The sequence below is a fragment of the Cervus canadensis genome, chromosome 1 (assembly GCF_019320065.1).
Source record: "Cervus canadensis isolate Bull #8, Minnesota chromosome 1, ASM1932006v1, whole genome shotgun sequence".
NCBI lineage: Eukaryota > Metazoa > Chordata > Mammalia > Artiodactyla > Cervidae > Cervus > Cervus canadensis.
Window position 1 is genome coordinate 65261502 of NC_057386.1, and position 19218 is coordinate 65280719.

General features: G+C 47.6%; 1 protein-coding gene across 2 annotated transcripts in view; it reads left to right on the forward strand.

Annotated features, from left to right (window-relative positions):
- The window catches only part of GATB (glutamyl-tRNA amidotransferase subunit B), a 92536-nt gene that overhangs the window by 23831 nt on the left and 49487 nt on the right, over nucleotides 1-19218 (forward strand). For both annotated transcript variants that reach the window (XM_043484608.1, XM_043484617.1), the window contains exons 3-5: nucleotides 11972-12085; nucleotides 14371-14569; nucleotides 15206-15328. In XM_043484608.1, the coding sequence (XP_043340543.1) occupies nucleotides 11972-12085; nucleotides 14371-14569; nucleotides 15206-15328 (436 nt within the window). The remainder of the gene's footprint in view (nucleotides 1-11971; nucleotides 12086-14370; nucleotides 14570-15205; nucleotides 15329-19218) is intronic.

The following is a 19218-nucleotide window of genomic DNA, read 5'->3' on the forward strand; positions in this document are numbered from 1 at the left end:
CATTGGAGGGTGAGTTGCAGACATCATGACCCTTCATTCACAAATATTTCCGTGTCTTTCTCCCAGGAGCAAAAACATTCTCTTATTGATGGCTGTATAATTGTCACACTCAGGAAAGCCAGCCTGGTTATAACCCGGTTATCCAGGACACAGTTCACAGTCAACTTAGTATCATCCTTTATTTACTCCTCCCCGGCTCATGATCCAATCAGAGATTCCTGCATTTAGTTGGCGTGACTCTGTAGTCTCATTTTTTTGTTTCTTTTTCCTTTCCTTTTCTCTCTCTCTGCACTCTCTCATTCCCTTTTTTCCCCTTTCACAACCTTGACATACTTTTAGATCCTGGCTAGTTCTTTTATTATCTGCCCTTACAGCAAACATAGCTAATGGAGTAGGGGGTTTGCTGGTAAAGGTTTGGCTTTTTTTTTCCTTTTTGCCTCCATGATTTCATAGTTTGCCAGGAAGCCTATAACAAGATGCTGTATACTTCTAGGATGCATAAAATTCAGGATTTTTTTTTCCCCTAAAAATCTTTGTCCTGATAGATTCTTCCAAAGGCTTACTCCTCAGGGCATTCCTGGGACTAATGTATAGAGCTACAGGAGGTGCTAGTGGTGAAGAACCCACCTGCCAAGGCACATGTGAGACACGGGTTCAGTCCTGGGGCGGAAAGATCCCCTGGAGGAGGGCATGGCAACCCACTCCAGTGTTACTGCCTGGAGAGTTCCATAGACAGAGGAGCCTGGCAGGCTAACGCCCGTAAATTTGCAGAGTTGGACACAGCTGAGGTGACTTAGCATGCATGCACTTAAATAGAATGACATGTGTCTAGGAATTGCTTTTGATATTCACAGGCCTTGTTCCACCAAATTCCCTGTCCATACCAATAATGAATGCCTAGCTAGCATTTCGTAGAGTTTTGTTGGTTCAGGCCAGTTGCTTTGTTTCTCAGCAAGTCAGAGCTTTCAAGTAAAAACTAATCTTTTACATAAAGAAATAAGTAGATCTCTTTGGGGGTCATAGGAGCTGTTCACTCATGAAATTAATGTTTCTTATCACTATCACTGATTACTTTTAAGGTTTCAGTAATATGAAAAAGTTTGTCATTCCATGTAATCTCTCTTGTCTTGGGAGTAAATTTTAGAATAGGTTAGAAAAGACGGAGTTTCAGTATGGGGACAGTGATCTAAAATGAATGGATTTATACACTTTAGCCTTTTAACATTAATATCTGTTGTTGTTTAGTCACCGAGTCTTGTCTGACTGTTTGCAATCCCATGTACTACAGCACACCAGGCTTTCCTGACCTTCACTATCTCCTGGAGTTTGCTCAAACTCATATCCATTGAATCAGTGATGCCATGCAGCCATCTCATCCTCTGTTGTCCCCTTCTCCTGCCCTCAATCTTTGCCAGCATCAGGGTCTTTTCCAATGAATTGGTTCTTCGTATCAGGTGGCCAAAGTATTGGAGCTTTCAGTTCAGTTCAGTCGCTCAGTTGTGTCTGACTCTTTGCGACCCCATGAATCGCAGCACACCAGGCCTCCCTGTCCATCACAAACTCCTGGAGTTTACTCAAACTCATGCCCATCGAGTCGGTGATGCCATTCAGCCATCTCATCCTCTGTCGTCCCCTTCTCCTCCTGCCCCCAATCCCTCCAAGCATCAGGGTCTTTTCCAATGAGTCAACTCCTCGCATGAGGTGGCCAAAGTATTGGAGTTTCAGCTTCAGCATCAGTCCTTCCAACGAACACCCAGGATTTATCTCCTTCAGGATGGACTGGTTGGATCTCCTTGCAGTCCAAGGGACTCTCAAGAGTCTTCTCCAACACCACAGTTCAAAAGCATCAATTTTTCAGCGCTTAGCTTTCTTCACAGTCCAACTCTCACATCCATACATGACCACTAGAAAAACCATAGCCTTGACCAGACAGACCTTTGTTGGCAAAGTAATGTCTCTGCTTTTGAATATGCTATCTAGGTTGGTCATAACTTTTCTTCCAAGGAGTAAGCGTCTTTTAATTTCATGGCTGCAGTCACCATTTGCAGTGAATTTGGAGCCCCACAAAATAAAGCCTGACACTGTTTCCACTGTCTCCCCATCCATTTCCCATGAGGTGATGGGACCAGATGCCATGATCTTAGTTTTCTGAATCGGACTGGTGATAGAAGCAAGGTCCAATGCTATGAAGAGCAATATTGCATAGGAACCTGGAATGTTAGGTCCATGAATCAAGGCAAATTGGAAGTGGTCAAAGAGGAGATGGCAAGAGTAAATGTCGAAATTCTAGGAATCAGCGAACTAAAATGGACTGGAAGGGGTGAATTTAACTCAGATGACCATTGGAGCTTTAGCAATATTAATATACTTTTCTTAAAAGCTATAAACAAGAGAAAGATAAATATTCAGAGTTAACGTTAGGGGAACATCTTTCTCCAGTAAAGATCCTTGCCAGATCTGGAAGTTTTATTCAAGGACAGTTGTTTTTTTCCCCCTAAACTCCTTTTGTTTAAAGCAGAGTTGGTTTACAATGCTGTGTTCATGTCTGCCGGGCAGCAGTGTGACTCAGTCATACATGTATATGCACACACACACATGGTTACATATATAGTTCTGTTTTCAGAGTCTTTTCCACTGTGGTTTATCACAGGGTACTGAGTGCAGTTCCCTGTGCCATACAGCGGGGCCTTGTTGTTTATACCTTTATACACAGGATTCTGCATCTGCTGATCCCAGACTCCCAGTCCTCCCTTCAGCAACCGCAGGTCTGTTCTCCGTGTTCCTGTTTTGTAGCTAAGTTCACTCATATTTTAGATTCCACTTGAGAGTGAGATCATGTGGGATGTGTCCTCTTTCTGACTTACAGGATAAATCTCTAGATCCATGCATGTTGCTGAAGGACAGTGATTTTTTAAAAACGTGACTGCCATGTCTGCTTCATGCCTGCATGCATCTCTTCTCCACAGACTGTCCTTAAATTTCAGAAGTAGCTGCTGCCTTAGAAGACAGGAAGTCACAGATATGCGGTGGGCAGCAATGAGGCGGCAGTAAAAATGGACTCAATTATCTGGTGTGTAACTCTTCAGCTTGTCAGAAGGTAGTTTCTTTCACTTAAGAGTGGGAGCTTTTGCCAGCCACAGGCAAGCATACGATTTATTCAAGGAAATTTTGCCTCACAATAAAACAGAGAAAATGAAGTCATATAAGCTTCCTGAGACGTTAAGAAATATGGTCTTTATTCCTCTGCAGATAACACACTAATTATCACAAAAGGTGTTGGTTATCATTTAAGGGGGAAATATTATGTTGACATAATACATAATTTCAGCATCTGTTGTACCTTACTTTGGATTGTAAATCTAGACTAATGGGTCTGTGGAACTGTTTAGACCTTTCCTTATTAGATTCCCTTGTCTCTTAGAAAAGCTTGAATATGAAAGATTTAGTTTATTTGTGCATTTTGCATTTAATAACGCTTTCATTCTGAAAGTAGGATTTACTAAAATGTCTCCCATATCTCGAGTAATTTTATTTAATTCCCCAAGCAGTCCTGCAAAATACTGTTTTTTCCCCTCACAGGTGAGGAAGCTTAAGCCGAGAGAGGTTAGATGAGCCGTGCAGGGTGACACAGCTGCTGAGTAGATCTCGGCTGAGTAGTGAAGATTTCGGCGAAGGTCTTTCTGACTCAGTTTTGCCCGGCCTGTCAATCAGTAAATGCCTTCTCAAGAGGAGGTTAGTTGCCAAACTGGTAACTGTTGTGAGCGCTGCGGGAGCCAGGGATGGAGCCCGCTTAACTCGCAGGCCCAGCCTTGTTTTTCCCTGGCTGCCGGGCCTTCTCAAACCTTCCTCTCTAACCACGTCTTCAAGTCTTCACCCCAGAGTGAGGCCCGAGGACCCCAAGCTGTGTCCCATGAGAGGTCTTTTTACCCCAGGCTGGAGGCAGCCCTGGAGTTTTGCTTTTTCCTGCCAGCGCAGAGGTGAGTGTCAGAGGCCGGGCTGGTCGAGGCTGCCCTCCCTCCCCAGCCCACTCACTGGTGGTAAGGGTGGGCGCCAGCCCGAGGCCACCTGACCGTGTCAGGGGGCGGAAGCTGGCGGAGAATGGGGCCCCAGGTGAGGACAGTGGGCCCTCTGGCACTCTGGACCCAGGAGGTATCCTTGCCCTGGGAACTGCTTCAGGAGGGCAAGAGAATAGAGAGGCGCCTTGGAGCTGAGGGGCCGACCTGTCAGACCACACCCCTCCTCTTTGAACAAGAATTGTTTCCTGTAATGGATGTTTGATTTTTTTCCCCCTTTTGTGAAAGAGGGATTTAAATAAAAGAGAAATTATAGCATTCTCTTTCTCCTTTTCCTGAGACAACACCCGTTAGGTGTAAAGAACATATACGTTTATGTAAGTGTATTTAGGTAAGTATTTAATATCTGCATAAAGCTGGTAACTTTTCCTTTTATTTTTGGCCATCCTGTGTGGCTTGTGGGGTTTTCGTTTTCCAACCAGACGTTGAGCCCAGGCCCTTGGCACTGAGAGCGATGAGTCCTGACCGCTAGACTACAAAGGACTTCCCAAAGCTGGTGTCTTTTGATGGGAAAAGTCCACTTTAAAAAAAAAATGCCTTAGCAGTTTCAGCACGCTTAGTCGTCAGACCTTGAAGTGTTTGTGTTTGTTTTGGGTGATGACAGAAGAGCTCAGTGGTGCGGAGGAATGTGGGGGTGAGGCAGTGGGGAGCAGCTTTCTCCACCATAATGAAAATTTATCTGTGTGGGACTTTCGCTGTGAATGTGAATCAGAGAGAGTTCATGCTTTGAGACAAATTTATGGTTAGCAGTAAAATAAAGACCTGTTTTAGTGCCTTATTTTTACTTAATAAATCTTAATTACTTTCTCTCTATAAATTAAAGCATTTACTGTGCTATATCTTAATCATCCATCAGGTTTGTCACATGTAACATTAATTTCATAGAATAATTGCCACTTGGGCTTTTCGTAAAACATCACCTCAGAGTCTTTGAACGCGACAGAGGAGTCACCAGCTGAATTTTCAGTGAGTGACGCTGCTTTTGTCACGTTGCCTCAATTTTTTTGTGTGTGTGTGTTGATTGATTTCAACTTCCTCCTTTATTTATTTATTTATTTTTTCATTTATTTTTATTAGTTGGAGGCTAATTACTTTACAATATTTTTAAGGAGGTCCTGGTAGCCACTGGACTGACTGCATATCACAGCGCTGTGGGTTCACCAGTTGAGGGTTGAGGAGGAAGGAGAGGAAAATGGCGTGAACCGCAGGCTCTTTTGAAGACTGTGTAGTTTTACTCCTTTGACGTGCATCACAAGTATTTCCTGGCGCAGGTCCCCAAGACTGACTTGGGGAATAGATTTATTTGTGATTAGTGGAATTTCACATAAGTGTGCTAAAATCCTAGGGAATATTTCCATCGACTTAAGTAAGTTACGCAGTCTTTTTTGTTCCATTAATCTGCTTAGCAAGTCCTTTCCTAATGGTTAATGTCATCTTAGAGTTCTGTCCAACCCACGTTGAGTTATCACAGATGCTCCTTATACATTAGTAACATTTCATAATTTTTGGCTCACAGTATGTGAGAAAGGAGTCAACACGATTTTCATTGTTTTTTGTTGTTGATTGGGCAGACTTGAGAGTGACATCATTTGGTCAATTAGATATTTATCAAGAGAAAAAGACACAGAAGTGAATATAGACATGGACGTGGTTCGCTGTGTGGTCATGGCCCGCATTCCTGAGCGCCTCAGTTCACCATTCCCCTGCTCTTTGGGGCGTCATGGGGTTGGGGGCACACTGCTCCCGCAGGCTGTGCTTCCTGTGTGCCCTCACGCCACCCCTGCTAGCTGGCTTTTGACTGGTTAGGCGGGAGGGTTTGATGAAAGCCTGGAGCTGGGAGGAGAGCAGCAACAGAGAGCTTCTCCTTCCCTTTTTCCTCTGGCAGCATCTCTTGTGGTGGAGGGGTCATGTCCGTGGCTCCTGCCATTGGGGGACGGGTCCACTGGGTTTTCAGCATCCTTTGGTGCCCTCCTTCTGGTGCCAGTAAGACTGCTCCCTGCCACCCTGCCCCTCCATCCCTGGGGCATGAGTGTCTTCTTGCCGCTGAGAATCTTCTAAGTTGCCTCTTTGACATCCTAGCTCGTCTGTCATCTGTGTAATAAAGTCTCTGCATTACATGTTGTCTGTTTTACATACTGAGTGGTTACTTTTTTCCTAACACATATTTTATAAAACAGTTTTGCTTATGGAGTTTGGGATGTTGATAAAAGGAATGCTAAATTATTCACTACCTTAGTTAATGTTTAATCAGCTGGCATGGCATTTAGATAATAGGGCAGAGAAGATAAAGTGACTTGACTGCCCCCAGGGAGCTCAGTCTGGCTGGGGAGCCAGTGCTTTTCCAGAGGGCGCGGGACCTGAAAAGGAGGGATGCCCGTACAGGGGAGTCTTGCCAGGTACCAGGATCTTGCTGCAGTGGATGAGAAGGAAGGGTGTTCCCAGCAGAAGCAGCAGCTTGTGCAAAAGCATGTCATGTGTCTGGCTGTGTGAGCATCTCTTGGGTTAGGACTAAGCCAGAAAGGTGATCAGGGCCGAACCTCGAAGCGCCTTGAAGACTCCATCAAGCACTTGGGTTTATCCTTTCGGTGGTGGGGAGACGGGAGAAGGGTTTTAACAGGGGAGTTACGTGAATGGATTTATCCTTTAGAAGAATCAGTTGGTACAGAGGCAAGAGTCCAGAGCTAAGTGTGGAGGTGGAGAAACCTGGCCAGGTGATTAGTGTAGAAGTCTTGCTTGGTGGGGAGCATGTTTGAATGGAAGCCTGAATTAAATCAGAGGATTTAGGAGGAGGGAAATAATCAAGACATACTAAAAAGTAGGATGTGAATTACTTGATTGTTTATTTTAGGTATATTGGGAGTTGTGGTTAAAAGAATGATCGTTATACTCACAGGTCAGGAAATGTTTGGTTAGGCTAAGTAAGTCTTAAAACTGGAAGCCTGCTTCTCACATTGGGGTCACAGCCTGTCCTTGAAAGTCTCATGATGTCTCTGGGCTGGTGATGCTGCCTTCTGCGCTGGATGTATTTTAGATTGCACGCAAGTTATGGTTGCAGCACTACTTATTTTGCAACCAAGTCGAACAAGTGATAATCTTTTAAAAGCCATTCACTGTCTCCTCAGCCTGTATCCTTTTCCTGGCTGTGATATGCCCGGTCTCTCTCTTCTGGACTTGACATATATTGACTGTCTCATCTCCTCCGTCCACCTCTCATAGGCTTCTTAACTTCCAATTAAAGAATTAGCTCTTTACTTACGTGATAAATCGTTTCATGGAACTTGTCTCTAAAGGTTTTGAAAGTCCAGTGATGACACATCCCCTGCTGCTTGAGAAAAACTCCAGGTCTGCTCCCTCTGCAGCCACCACATGCCAAAGCCACTATGTAAGACACGTGTGTGTGGAGTGTTTTACAAAATTCAGGGAATACAGTGCTCACCTTTTTAGAGTTAGACATCTGAGAACAAGGCTGTGCACATAGGAGCTGGCAGGAAGAAAATTGCTGGAAACAGTATCTACCTCTCTGGAAGGGTTTGGTTTGAGATGCTCTAGAGAATTATGGCTCAGTGTTAGCGGGCTTGAGTGCTAACACTCATGCACCTCATTGTTTGAAGATTTAAGAGAAGAGTGTAGTTGAGAGTCTGGGTTCTGGGGTCTGATGTCCTGCTACTTAGTCACCTGGGGCGAGTTACTTAACCTCTGTGCTTTCCTTCGTTGTCTGTAAGATGACGATCACGATAGTTCCTGCCCTAGGATTGCCGAGGGGATTGAATGGCGTGTGCGTGTGGCGTGCACAGCCCACCTCCTGACATAAGTAGTGTGCAGTCAGCACTTGCCATCGACGGTTCCCGAAGCCAGAGTAGGGTGTGCTCAGGCTCCGTGGAGAGAGCTGTGCTTTGTGAGTGCCAAGGAGCACTGGTTTCCTTCCACAGGGAAGCTGCTGTGATTACCCCTGAGCCCTTCTGTAGTCACTTTATGTGAATTACAAAGAAATTCTTGGAACTTACATCTTCAGGACACATCCATCTTTGGAGTTTTTTCATTCCTCTTTGATCTTGTCACATGTGGTTGGTCATCACTTCCAGAAATACGTCTGAAGGCCAGTGGGTGGAAGTAACAGCTTAGAGGAGACGGAGGCGTCGCGGCCTCTCTGAGACCTGCCCTGGGTGCCCGCCCCGCCCTCTTCACTCAGCTCAGCGCACGTTCCCTGAGCACCAGCGCCTTCATTCTCTGCGAGGCTCCGGGTCCGAGGGGGAGCCGGCAGTGCCCATTCTCGTGGAACTTAGTCCAGGGGCAATACATGTAAACACATCTGACCCACCGTGATGCAAACACAAATGGAAGCTTGGGGGAGGTCAGCAAGGCACATGGGGGAAGAGTAAGGAAAGTCGCCCAGACTTGGTGACATCTCTGTAGGTTGTGAATAAGAATAGGGCAGGTCAGCAGTCAGCATTGTTTGTATAGGAGAACTGGACTGGGGAGCCGGGGCGGGGGGTGTGTGTGTGTGTGTGAGCGATAGAAGGTGGAATTGAAGATGGACGCCAGAGCGCTTGACGATGTCAGATCCTAGCCTTTGCCGTGTGTGTGTGTGTGTGTGTGTGTGTGTGTGTGTGTGTGAGAGAGAGAGAGTGTGAGAGAGATAGGAGGTGAATTGAAGATGGACGCCAGAGCGCTTGACGATGTCAGATCCTAGCCTTTGCTGTGTGTGTGTGTGTGTGTGTGTGTGTGTGTGTGTGTGAGAGAGAGAGTGTGAGAGAGATAGGAGATGAATTGAAGATGGACGCCAGAGCACTTGACGATGTCAGATCCTAGCCTTTGCCGTGTGTGTGTGTGTGTGAGAGAGAGAGAGTGTGAGAGAGATAGGAGATGAATTGAAGATGGACGCCAGAGCACTTGACGATGTCAGATCCTAGCCTTTGCCGTGTGTGTGTGTGTGTGTGTGTGTGTGTGTGTGTGTGTGTGTGTGTGTGTGTGTGTGTGTGTGTGTGTGTGTGTGTGTGTGTGTGTGTGTGTGTGTGTGAGAGATAGGAGATGAACTGAAGATGGAGGCCAGGGCTAGACCATGGCAGAGCCTGGCCTTTTTCATGTGTGGACATGGGGGCCGTCAGGTGACTTGAGGCCACAGGATGCTGTAAGATTTGAGCCTTTATCAGGACCACGCTCATGGGGAGGATGAGCTTGTGGAGGGTGGAGGCCACGCCGGCAGGCTCACATCCCCAGTGCACATTCGTTGGGCCAGCGGCAGAGTCCTATGGCGCTTGGCACCCCTCAAGCCTAGTACTGTCTGTATAGACATTGAAGACACTGTCTGAAATAAAGACAGCCCCAGCTGAATTTTCCAATTCTGCATCCTCTCCTCAGAACATGCTGACCTGGACCTCCATCTGTCACAAGCAGCTTGACTAGGATTGTAATAAATTCTTTTTTCTTGGCGTTCTTTTAACTGGCTCTCTCTGTTTACTAGCCCCTCTGTGCAGCTGTAGTGTGGTGATGATGGATGCTTATAACCCTGACCCTGAAGTGCTCCAAGCCTTCTAAATCATCAAAAGAAGATTAAAGTATATTCAGTATTGCTGTAATGTTTATGTGTTTTACTGCATTCTTATCCTTTGGAAATTGATGATGGTTTATCAAGTGCCCAGGTACTCGTGCACACACGGGGCGGGTGAGAGTCTGTGATCACCCACGGCTCTCTACTCTCACACAGCACCAGGCATGGGGTGTTTATTAGCAACACACGCTCAGAAAGAAGCCAGCGAGACAGCCCTGGGTGCTCTCCAGGCCTAGCCAGAGGAAGCAGGTTGGTCCCAGAGGGGCAGACTGGGGAGAGACAAGAGAGGAAGCGGTGGTCAGAGAAGAGTGGGGTGGAAAAGCAAGAACTGACAGGCAGCCAGTCCAGCAGTCTCCAGGCACGCCCACACTGCTGCCCAGCCCCAGAGGGGCGAGCCTCGGGGCAGGACCCCAGCTTCAGGTTCTCGTGCGCCTTAGCCCAGATCAGATCTGCAGGCTTGAATATGGCAGGGTTCTCCACCAGCTCTATTTGTATTGTGGTAACAACTGTTCAGTAAAACGCGTAACGTTAGCAAGTGAAAACATCAATAATTAGAGCATCCTGTGTCTCCCCCACCCCAGCGCCCCCAGCCCACACATCTTTTCATGAAAACCGTTATTATTGCAGCGCTGACAATATGACTTGGCCCAAAATGAAGAGCTCTGAACAGAAGCTGTGAGATGGCTCCGTTTTGTAACCTGGCTTCCGAAACCAGGCCTGGGAGGATGTTTTTAGGAGGGAGGTTTGCTGTTGGCTTTTTCTTTGTGCCGAGTGGGGTTGTATGTTGCAGCAAGTAGAGATATCGCTCACATTTTCTCGTACAGTTTCACATTTAGACTCTGCCTGTCTGATCAGCAAGTCCCGCCCTTGTCCGGGTGCCTGGTCCCCACACCACGGGGGCTCTGTCTGTCACCCTCTGGGCTCGGGCATGTGTGGACTCAAGCTGGCTTTATCATTTGCCTGTTCTGAGGTCTGGGTGAGTCTCTTGGTCTTTCTGGGTCTTTATTCTTTTTCTGATATGTTGGAATAGTACAAATCCCTTCTGTACAGGGTTGCTGTGAGGTTGAAATAAAATGGTGATTGTGGAAAACCTTAACCAGAAAGCTCTACATAGATAAAAACATACTAAATGCACTAAAGAACCTCATAAATATTCTAATGAAAAATAGAAACATATTGCAAGAGCAAGCGCAGTCCTCAAAACTTTGACTGAAGCAGAGTGGGGAAAAGGAGCTGTTTATTGAATTCCTGCCCTAGAGCGGCTGTGACTAGCTGGCCGTGACTGTCCAGGCTGCATGGTGGACGGTAACTCTCTCTGCCCCTGAGATGGGGAACTGTGGCTTCCAGGCCTGTAGCTGTGCAGACACAGTGCAGGAGGGCGAGGGCCTATCTGATTCCTCATTTCTTCCTTATCTCTAGCTGTCAACCTTATTCCAGCCACCCAAAGTTCTGAAAGCTGTCTCCTTCCTTTGGGGCTAGAACATTTGCTAGCCTTTCCTTGGTCTTTTGCTCCTGAAAGCTGGACAGGGTGGGATCCAAAAGGAGCTTTGGGGCCCGGGGGGCAGCAGGTGAAGGGGAAGTATGCCCAGCCCCCTGCTTCTGGGGCTCAGCTGGGCCTGGACCCGAAGCAGGAGGCAGGCACAGGCACTTCCCAGCCCTGGAGGAGATGGCTGCAGCCCTTTTGGTTCCAAAAGAGCATTCTCTCTCTGTCACGGTGTTTCCCAGCCTCACTGAGGTGGTTTGGAGAGCTGCTTCTCAAATCCTCCTCCAGGAGTCCGTGCCTCTGTGTGTTCTGAGTGGCTTCTTGTCCTTCTAGCAGTGGGATGAGACTGAGGAATAACCTCTCCTGAGCTTTGCTGGGACCCTCCCTGTTAACTTTGATGTCTTGTCAGGTGTCAGGGGAAAGGACCCCAGACGAGACAGTTGTTAAGTGCCCACCACCACCACAGCTTCCTTTATTTTTTCTTATATCAACCTTCTCCAATTTGGGCTTCCCTGGTGGCTCAGATGGTAAAGAATCTGCCTGCAGTGCAGGAGACCTGGGTTCAATCCCTGGATTGGTAAGACCCCCAGGAAAAGGGAACAGCTACCCACTGCAGTATTCTTGCCTAGAGAATCCCATGGACAGAGGAGCCTGGCGGGCTCCAGGCCATAGGGTCGCAGAGTCGGACACGACTGAGCGACTTTCACTCACTTCCCCAATTGCAGACACACAGAGTTGGCTTGTGAGCTGAGCTGCCCACAGGAAGAGCCAGAGCTCATGCCTGTCGAAGGGTGAGATCACAGGTCCAGGGAGGGTGTCCATGGGGGCGGCACATTTGTTCAGACGGTGGGTGTCCTGTCCCCGCAGGTCCTCAACAGGCGCTGCGTGGAGGCGGCCGTGATGACCGGCCTGGCCCTGGACTGTCACATCAACAGGAAGTCCTTGTTTGACCGGAAGCACTACTTCTATGCAGACCTCCCTGTGAGTACGCTCTGCCTGTCTGTCCATCCCCCTACCCAGAGCCAGGACTTGGCTGTCAGTGGGTGCTGCATGCATCCTCAGCCAGAGCTCAGTCCACCCTGCGGGGCCCCTGCCTGGCTGATGAAGCCAGTGCCCGCTGACATGGACCAGATTGGACGCCAGGTCCTGATGGCTGGTTCCGACCAGGAGCCTCATGCTTCTGGAGGCTCGCTCGTAATTGACCACAGAGGGGAGGCAGCCTGCGTTCTCAGGCTCAGCCCAGCTGTGGGGTTTGGTGCTAATTGCCAGTTAGGACAGAAGCCACCTCCGTGCAGCGGTCAGTGCATCCTGTGGCTCAGAGGACAGGGAGAGCATCCCTCTGTCAAGTTGGGTTTCCCAGTAATGGGACCATCTCCTCTGCAGACACGCCTGCCATCCCCAAGGACCGCGTAAGTGGACAGTAGTAAGCAGAAACATGAACCAGAAGCCTGGATGGATGACAGTAATGGGCAAAGCAATAAACCTGATATTAACCTGCCTTTTACTTAAAATTAGAAAGTTTTTTTCTTTATGAGAAAAGCCAGTATGAACTGGAGCCAATTTTTCATAGTATTGAACTGAACCAAAACTGTAATGTTGAGTGGGTTTCCCAAATGATGTTTGATTTGCTCTGAGCCTCTGATGGTGAGTGTGGCCCTGCTTGAGGTTTAGGCAGTCAGCAGTGTTGCTATTATTTCACTTTATTCTCCTGGAACTGAAGATGGGGGTGAGCTGCTTTCAGCAGGTGCAGGCAGGAGTGGAATTAAATAAAAAGTACAACAGGAACCTGAATTCTCTAGTTGCTACTATTTTTCCCCTCTGACTGCCAGCTTTTTAGCAAATTCCACTGCTTGGTAGGGAAGAAAGAATTAAACGGCATTTATTCATCTTTTAAGAGCGATAACGAGTTTGGTTAAGGTGGGAGATGTAGCAGTAAGCACCTAAAGTATGAGATGCTTTATTTTTCTGGCTTTCTGATCTTTCTGGCCCAGGTAGCTTACATAATCTGGAGTTAGTGTTGCCAAATATTACATGGGACATGCTTATACTAAAAAAGTGTTCATTTTTATCTATACAGTTTATTCATATTATTACAGTTTCACTGAGCATCTGTATTTTAGTTGGCAACCATACCCAGAGTTTAATTTTTACAGATTAAGACTTTCTGTTTCAGCACAGAAAACAAGGTGGCTTAATGCAGTGGTTCTCAAAGTGTGTTCCCCAGGCCACTAGCATCAGCGTCTCCTAGGAACGTGTCAGAAGTAGAGATTGTCAGGCACCACCCCAGACCTGCAGAGTCAGAAACACTTCAAGTGGGGCCAAAAAATCTGTGTTTTGACCACCCTGCCACGTGATTCCGATACAGCTTAAGCTTGAACAGGGTGGCCAGGAAGCCAGGAGCACAAACTCTGGAGCCAGGTCACCCGAGTTCAGACCCTAATGTCGGTGCTTACTGGCTCTGCGGCTTTGGCCCCGGGTCTCTGCATGCCCTGTGCCTGGTTCCTGGGGCTGTCCTGAGAACTGGACGCTGTGAAGTGCCGAGAGCGGAGTCCGGGGATGCTGCGTCAGAGTCCTCCTCTGTCCTTCCCCGTGTCTCGCCTGCCCTCTCTTTAGTGTATGTGCGTCTGAAAGGAATCCTTCCTCCCCACTCAGAAGGGGTGAGGGGGCGCTGGCAACATCCGTCAGTGTTTCCCTACTCCATGCTTCCCGTCGCTGGAGCTGCATCTTCCAGCTCGAGGAACCAGGGAGGTCGGGTCAGGGAGGGCATCTGACATGATCGGTTAGCTCAGAGAGCAGGAACAAACCCAGCCTCACGGCGCTGGCAGCTGCTGTCGGCTGCGCTGAGACGCGACGGCAGGGCGCTTAGCTAGCACTCCCAGTTAGAGGGTCTGTCAGGAGCCCAGTAAGCAGATGCAGGGCTGAGCTAACGAGCTAAGTGGAAACAACATGTTCTTTTCTCAGAGGCTGCGGACAGAGAGATGATTGTTAGTCCCCAGAATGGTACTCGGCAGGGAAGAGCGAGGATCTGTGTGGTTTACTGCTTCATCACTGGGGCTGTGGGGACAGGGGACTCAGAGCTCTAAGTCGGAAGAGGCCAGGCTAGAATATGGCCGCAGTGCATAGACTAATTTTTCGTCTCGTTTTCCTTTTTTGTTGTTGTGTTGTGTTTTTAAGTAAGCTTGTAGCTTTAGGACATTAAACGGAGTGATCAACTGGTTCCAGCTTTGACTTACAGACTAGTGACTCTGGCCCCCATTTGCGTGCAGGCGGGCTACCAGATTACCCAGCAGAGGCTCCCGATCGCTGTGAACGGGAGCTTGGCGTACAGCGTCTGTGTGGGGAGGAAGCCAAGTCAGATGGTCACCAGGACCGTGAGGGTGAAGCAGATCCAGCTGGAGCAGGACAGCGGCAAAAGCCTGCATGACGACCTGCGGTCCCAGACGCTCATTGACCTGAACAGGGCAGGTAGGCTTGGGGACGCTCCGCCTTCCTTCCTGCCACCGCCCTTCCCCTCCAGGGTTTTCTCAAACCAGGTGAGGAAACAGGCCCCGGAGGTTGACAGATGGGTCAGAACATCAACATTGGTGTTGGCAGAGCTGATTAGCGAGCCGGATGGGGACTGTGGTTTCTGTGGACTGGCTTCTAACCCATGCCTAAAATGAGGTCGACGTCACTACCTACTCATGGACCCAGCAGCTTGGTGTAGGAAGCAGACATTAAAAGAAAAGAACCGAAGTTAAAAATTCAAAAATGAGGGTAGAGAGAAGTGAGTCAGAGCCCATCAGTGATGTGTGCCTGTTCAGTCGCTCAGTGTCCCACTCTGCAACCCCACGGACTGTGGCCTGCCAGGCTCCTCTGTCCATGGAGTTCCCCAGGCAAGAGTCCTGGAGTGGGTAGCCATGCCCTCCTCCAGGGGATTTTCCTGACCCAGGGATCAAACCTGTGTCTCTTGTGTCTCCTGCATTGCCAGCAGATTCTTTACCACTGAGCCACTCGGGAAGCCCTGTCAGTGGCCAGGGTTTTCCTAAAACTGAAGCCTGATGTGTCTGGGGACCAAAACCAGAGCGGTCCAGTCAGGCTGACTCTGTCTCTCTCTGGTAGGGATCGGCCTCCTGGAAGTGGTCCTGGAGCCTGACATGTCCTGTGGAGAAGAGGCGGCCACAGCTGTCAGGGAGCTGCAGCTGATTCTTCAGGCCTTGGGGACCAGCCAGGCGAACATGGCAGGTAAAAGCCCCAGAAGCTCCCTCTTCTTCCCCTTCTCCCTCTCTGCCCCTGCGCACGCGTCTCACTGGAGTGTAGTCCTCACCGTCAGCTGTAGTGGGGTTGTTTGTGTCCTTTCTCAGAGATCCTTTTCTCCCTCAGTGTTTTCCCCCTGAGACTTTCCCGTGGGTTCTCTTCTGAGCCCCTGACCAGAAATAACACACCAATAGCAGCCCTGCAGGCAACTGAGCCCTGGAGCGGGAGATCCGCTCAGGACCAGAGGCGCCCTCCTGCTTCTCGCTCAGGGCGCTGCGGGAATAAATAAAACGGTGTGTCTGAGCAGCGCCGTCATCCACAGAGGAGACATCATGCTCGTCCGGGGAGCTCTTAGCGCGTGACTTCTGTGTGGACACTGCTTAATTGCTAGTTAATGCTTTGCCTTTGGGTCTTTTTCTTTTCTGCCTTTGAGACAAAGTTTTCATCCAGGTAAAACTGAAGCCAAATTGTATCACCTGCAAACCAAGGCTATGATTTCACAAAACTTTAACTTTGAGGTAAAGTTAAATACATTTATAATTTAAATTATATTTCTTAGATGCAATAGAAATGTAATAGGGAGTTAAACAGAAGAAACAGTGTGCAAATTTGGGATCAAGGAAACTATACACTTTTAAGTGTTTGCCAGTTGAATATAAAGATCACAAGTTTTGGTCAGTTTTTTATTGCCCCTTCTTATCACTGCTCTGCCCATCCTTACATCTCCATGCTCGTCTCGTCTCTGGTTTTCCCCTATTTTCTGTTCCCAGGGTCTTTGAAAAAACTGCCACTCACAGAGCGCTCCCTGACAGTGTAGAGAAAGGGCGCAAGTTCTTCATCTGCAGTGGGTTTATCCATTGCTCTGTACGTTGGTGTGTTAATCTAGATTTTTCAAAGAAACAGAATAAATAGAATGTGTGTGTGTGAGAGAGAAATATAAGGAGATTCACTATAAGGAATTAGCTCATGTGATTGTGGAGGCTGAGATGTCATAAGATTTGCAGTCAGCAAGCAGCAGTAGAGCCAGTAGTATTATGGTTCCAGCCTGAGACTGAAGGCCTGAGAATCAGGAGAACCAAGGGCGTAGGTTCCATTCTGAGCCAGAGTCCAAGCAAGACTGTTATCCCAGCTCTCAGGCAATCAAGCAGAGACAGCAGATTTCCCCTGATGCTGAAAACTCAGCCTCTGTGTACCAGTGCTAAATCAAATCTCAGAGACAGAGTTTTGGGTGAAGTAGAAAAGAATAGCTTGACTTTTGCCAGGCAAACAGGTGAAACCGAGTAACTCAGACTGGGACTTGTGCCCACAACCTGGCCATAACCGTGACTGGGACTTGAACCCACGCAGCCAGGGACTCAAACTCTGGCAAAAACCCACAGTGTTCCAACATCACACACCTTGTTTTAGGACTTAATGAAGGTTAGCTATTCTTAGTTGCTCAATCATGTCCCACTCTTTGTGACCCCATGGATTGTAGCCTGCCAGGCTCCTCTGTCCATGGGGATTCTCCAGGCAAGAATACTAGAGTGGGTTGCCGTGCCCTCCTCCAGGGGATCTTCCCAACCCAGGGTTTGAACCCAGGTCTCCCACATTGCAGGCGGATTCTTTACTGTCTGAGCCACCAGGTGAGCCCAATGAAGATTAAGGTTTAGGTTCCTGATGTCTCATGGCAGAAAGAGTTCAGTGAGAGACAAAGTGATAGGTAAGAAGTGGATTTATTTAGAGAGAAACACACTCCACAGACAGGCTGTGGACCATCTCATGAGGTGAGAGGGGCCTCGAAATGTGGTGTAGTTAGCTTTTATGAGCTGGGTAATTTCATAGGCTAATGACTGGGAGGATTATTCCTGCTGTTTTGGGGAAGGGATGGAGATTTCCAGGAATTGGTGCACCGCTCACTTTTTGGTCTTTGATGATCAGCCTTGGAACTGTCCTGGCGCCTGTGGTTGTGTAATGTAGCTTGCTCATGTGTTACAGTGAGCATACACTGAGGCTCAGGGTCTAGTGGAAGGCAACCTGTCTACCATCTTGGACCTATTTAGTTCTAATCAGTTTATATGGACTTCTCAGGCTGTGTCATTCTTTCAAGGGTTGTACCCCCTGTTTCAGGGGGATCCATGCCCCCAACACTGTGTGGCCCAGCCTGGGAGGATGTGGTGAAGACTTTCACAGCAGTGATTGAAGCGGGGGGTTGCTGGCAGGGAGCTGGGTGTGCCCAGGCTCCTTTAATCTGGCCTCAGGTGATCTCCTGATGAGCTTCTGTGTTTCTTAAGGTTATCAATCTAATCACATGGACCACAGCCTTGTCTAACTCAGTGAAACTATGAGCCATGCCCTGTAGGGCCACCCAAGACGGACAGGTCATGGTGAAGAATTCTGACAAAATGTGGTCCACTGGAGAAGGGAATGGCAAACCACTTCACTATTCTTGCCTTGAGAACCCCATGAAGCATATGAAAAGGCAAAAAGATAAAGACACTGAAAAATGAACTCCCCAGGTCAGTATATGCCCGATATGCTACTGGAGATCAGTGGAGAAATAACTCCAGAAAGAATGAAGAGACAGAACCAAAGCAAAAACAAGATCCAGCTGTGGATGGTGATGGAAGTAAAGCCCAAAGCTGTAAACAGCAACACTGCATAGGAACCTGGAATGTTAGGTCCATGAATCAGGCCAAATTGGAAGTGGTCAAACAGGAGATGGCAAGAGTGAACATTGACATTCTAGGAATCAGCGAACTAAGATGGACTGGAATGGGTGAATTTTAACTCAGATGACCATTATATCTACTACTGTGGGCAAGAATTCCTTAAAAGAAATGGAGTAGCCCTCATAGTCAACAAAAGAGTCCAAAATGCAGTACTTGGATGCAGTCTGAAAAATGACAGAATGATCTCTGTTCGTCTCCAAGGCAAACTCTTCAATAAAAAGGTAATCCAAGTCTATGTTCTGACCATTAATGCTGAAGAAGCCGAAGTTGAACAGTACTATGAAGACTACAAGACCTTCTAGAATTAACACCCCAAAATGATGTCCTTTTCATTATAGGGGACTGGGATGCAAAAGTAGGAAGTCAGGAAACACCTGGAGTAACAGGCAGATTTGGCCTTGGAGTATGGAATGAACAGGGCAAAGGCTAATAGAGTTCTGCCAAGAGAACTCACTGATCATAGCAAACACCCTCTTCCAACAACACAAGAGAAGACACTACACATGGACATCACCAGATGGTCGACACTAAAATCAGATTGATTATTTTCTTTGTAGCCAAAGATGGAGAAGGTCTATACGGTGGGAAAAAACAAGACCGGGAGCTGACTGTGACTCAAATCATGAACTCCTTATTGCCAAATTCAGACTGAAATTGAAGAAAGTAGGGAAAAACCACTGGACCATTCAGGTATAACCTAAATAAAATCCCTTATGATTATACAGTGGAAGTGGAAAATAGATTTAAGGGACTAGATCTGATAGACAGAGTGCCTCATGAACTATGGATGGAGGTTCGTGACATTGTATAGGAGACAGGGATCAAGACCATCCTCAAGAAAAAGAAATGCAAAAAAGCAAAATGGCTGTATGAGGAGGCCTTAAAAATAGTTGTGAAAAGAAGAGAAGCCAAAAGCAAAGGAGAAAAGGAAAGATATTCCCATTTGAATGCAGAGTTCCAAAGAATAACAAGGAGAGATAAGAAAACCTTCCTCAGTGATCAGTGCAAAGAAATAGAGGATAACAGTAGAATGGGAAAAACTAGAGATCTCTTCAAGAAAATTAGAGATACCAAGCGAACATTTCATGCAAAGATGGGCACAGTAAAGGACAGAAATCGTAGGGACCTAACAGAAGCAGACGATATTAAGAAGAGGTGGCAAGAATA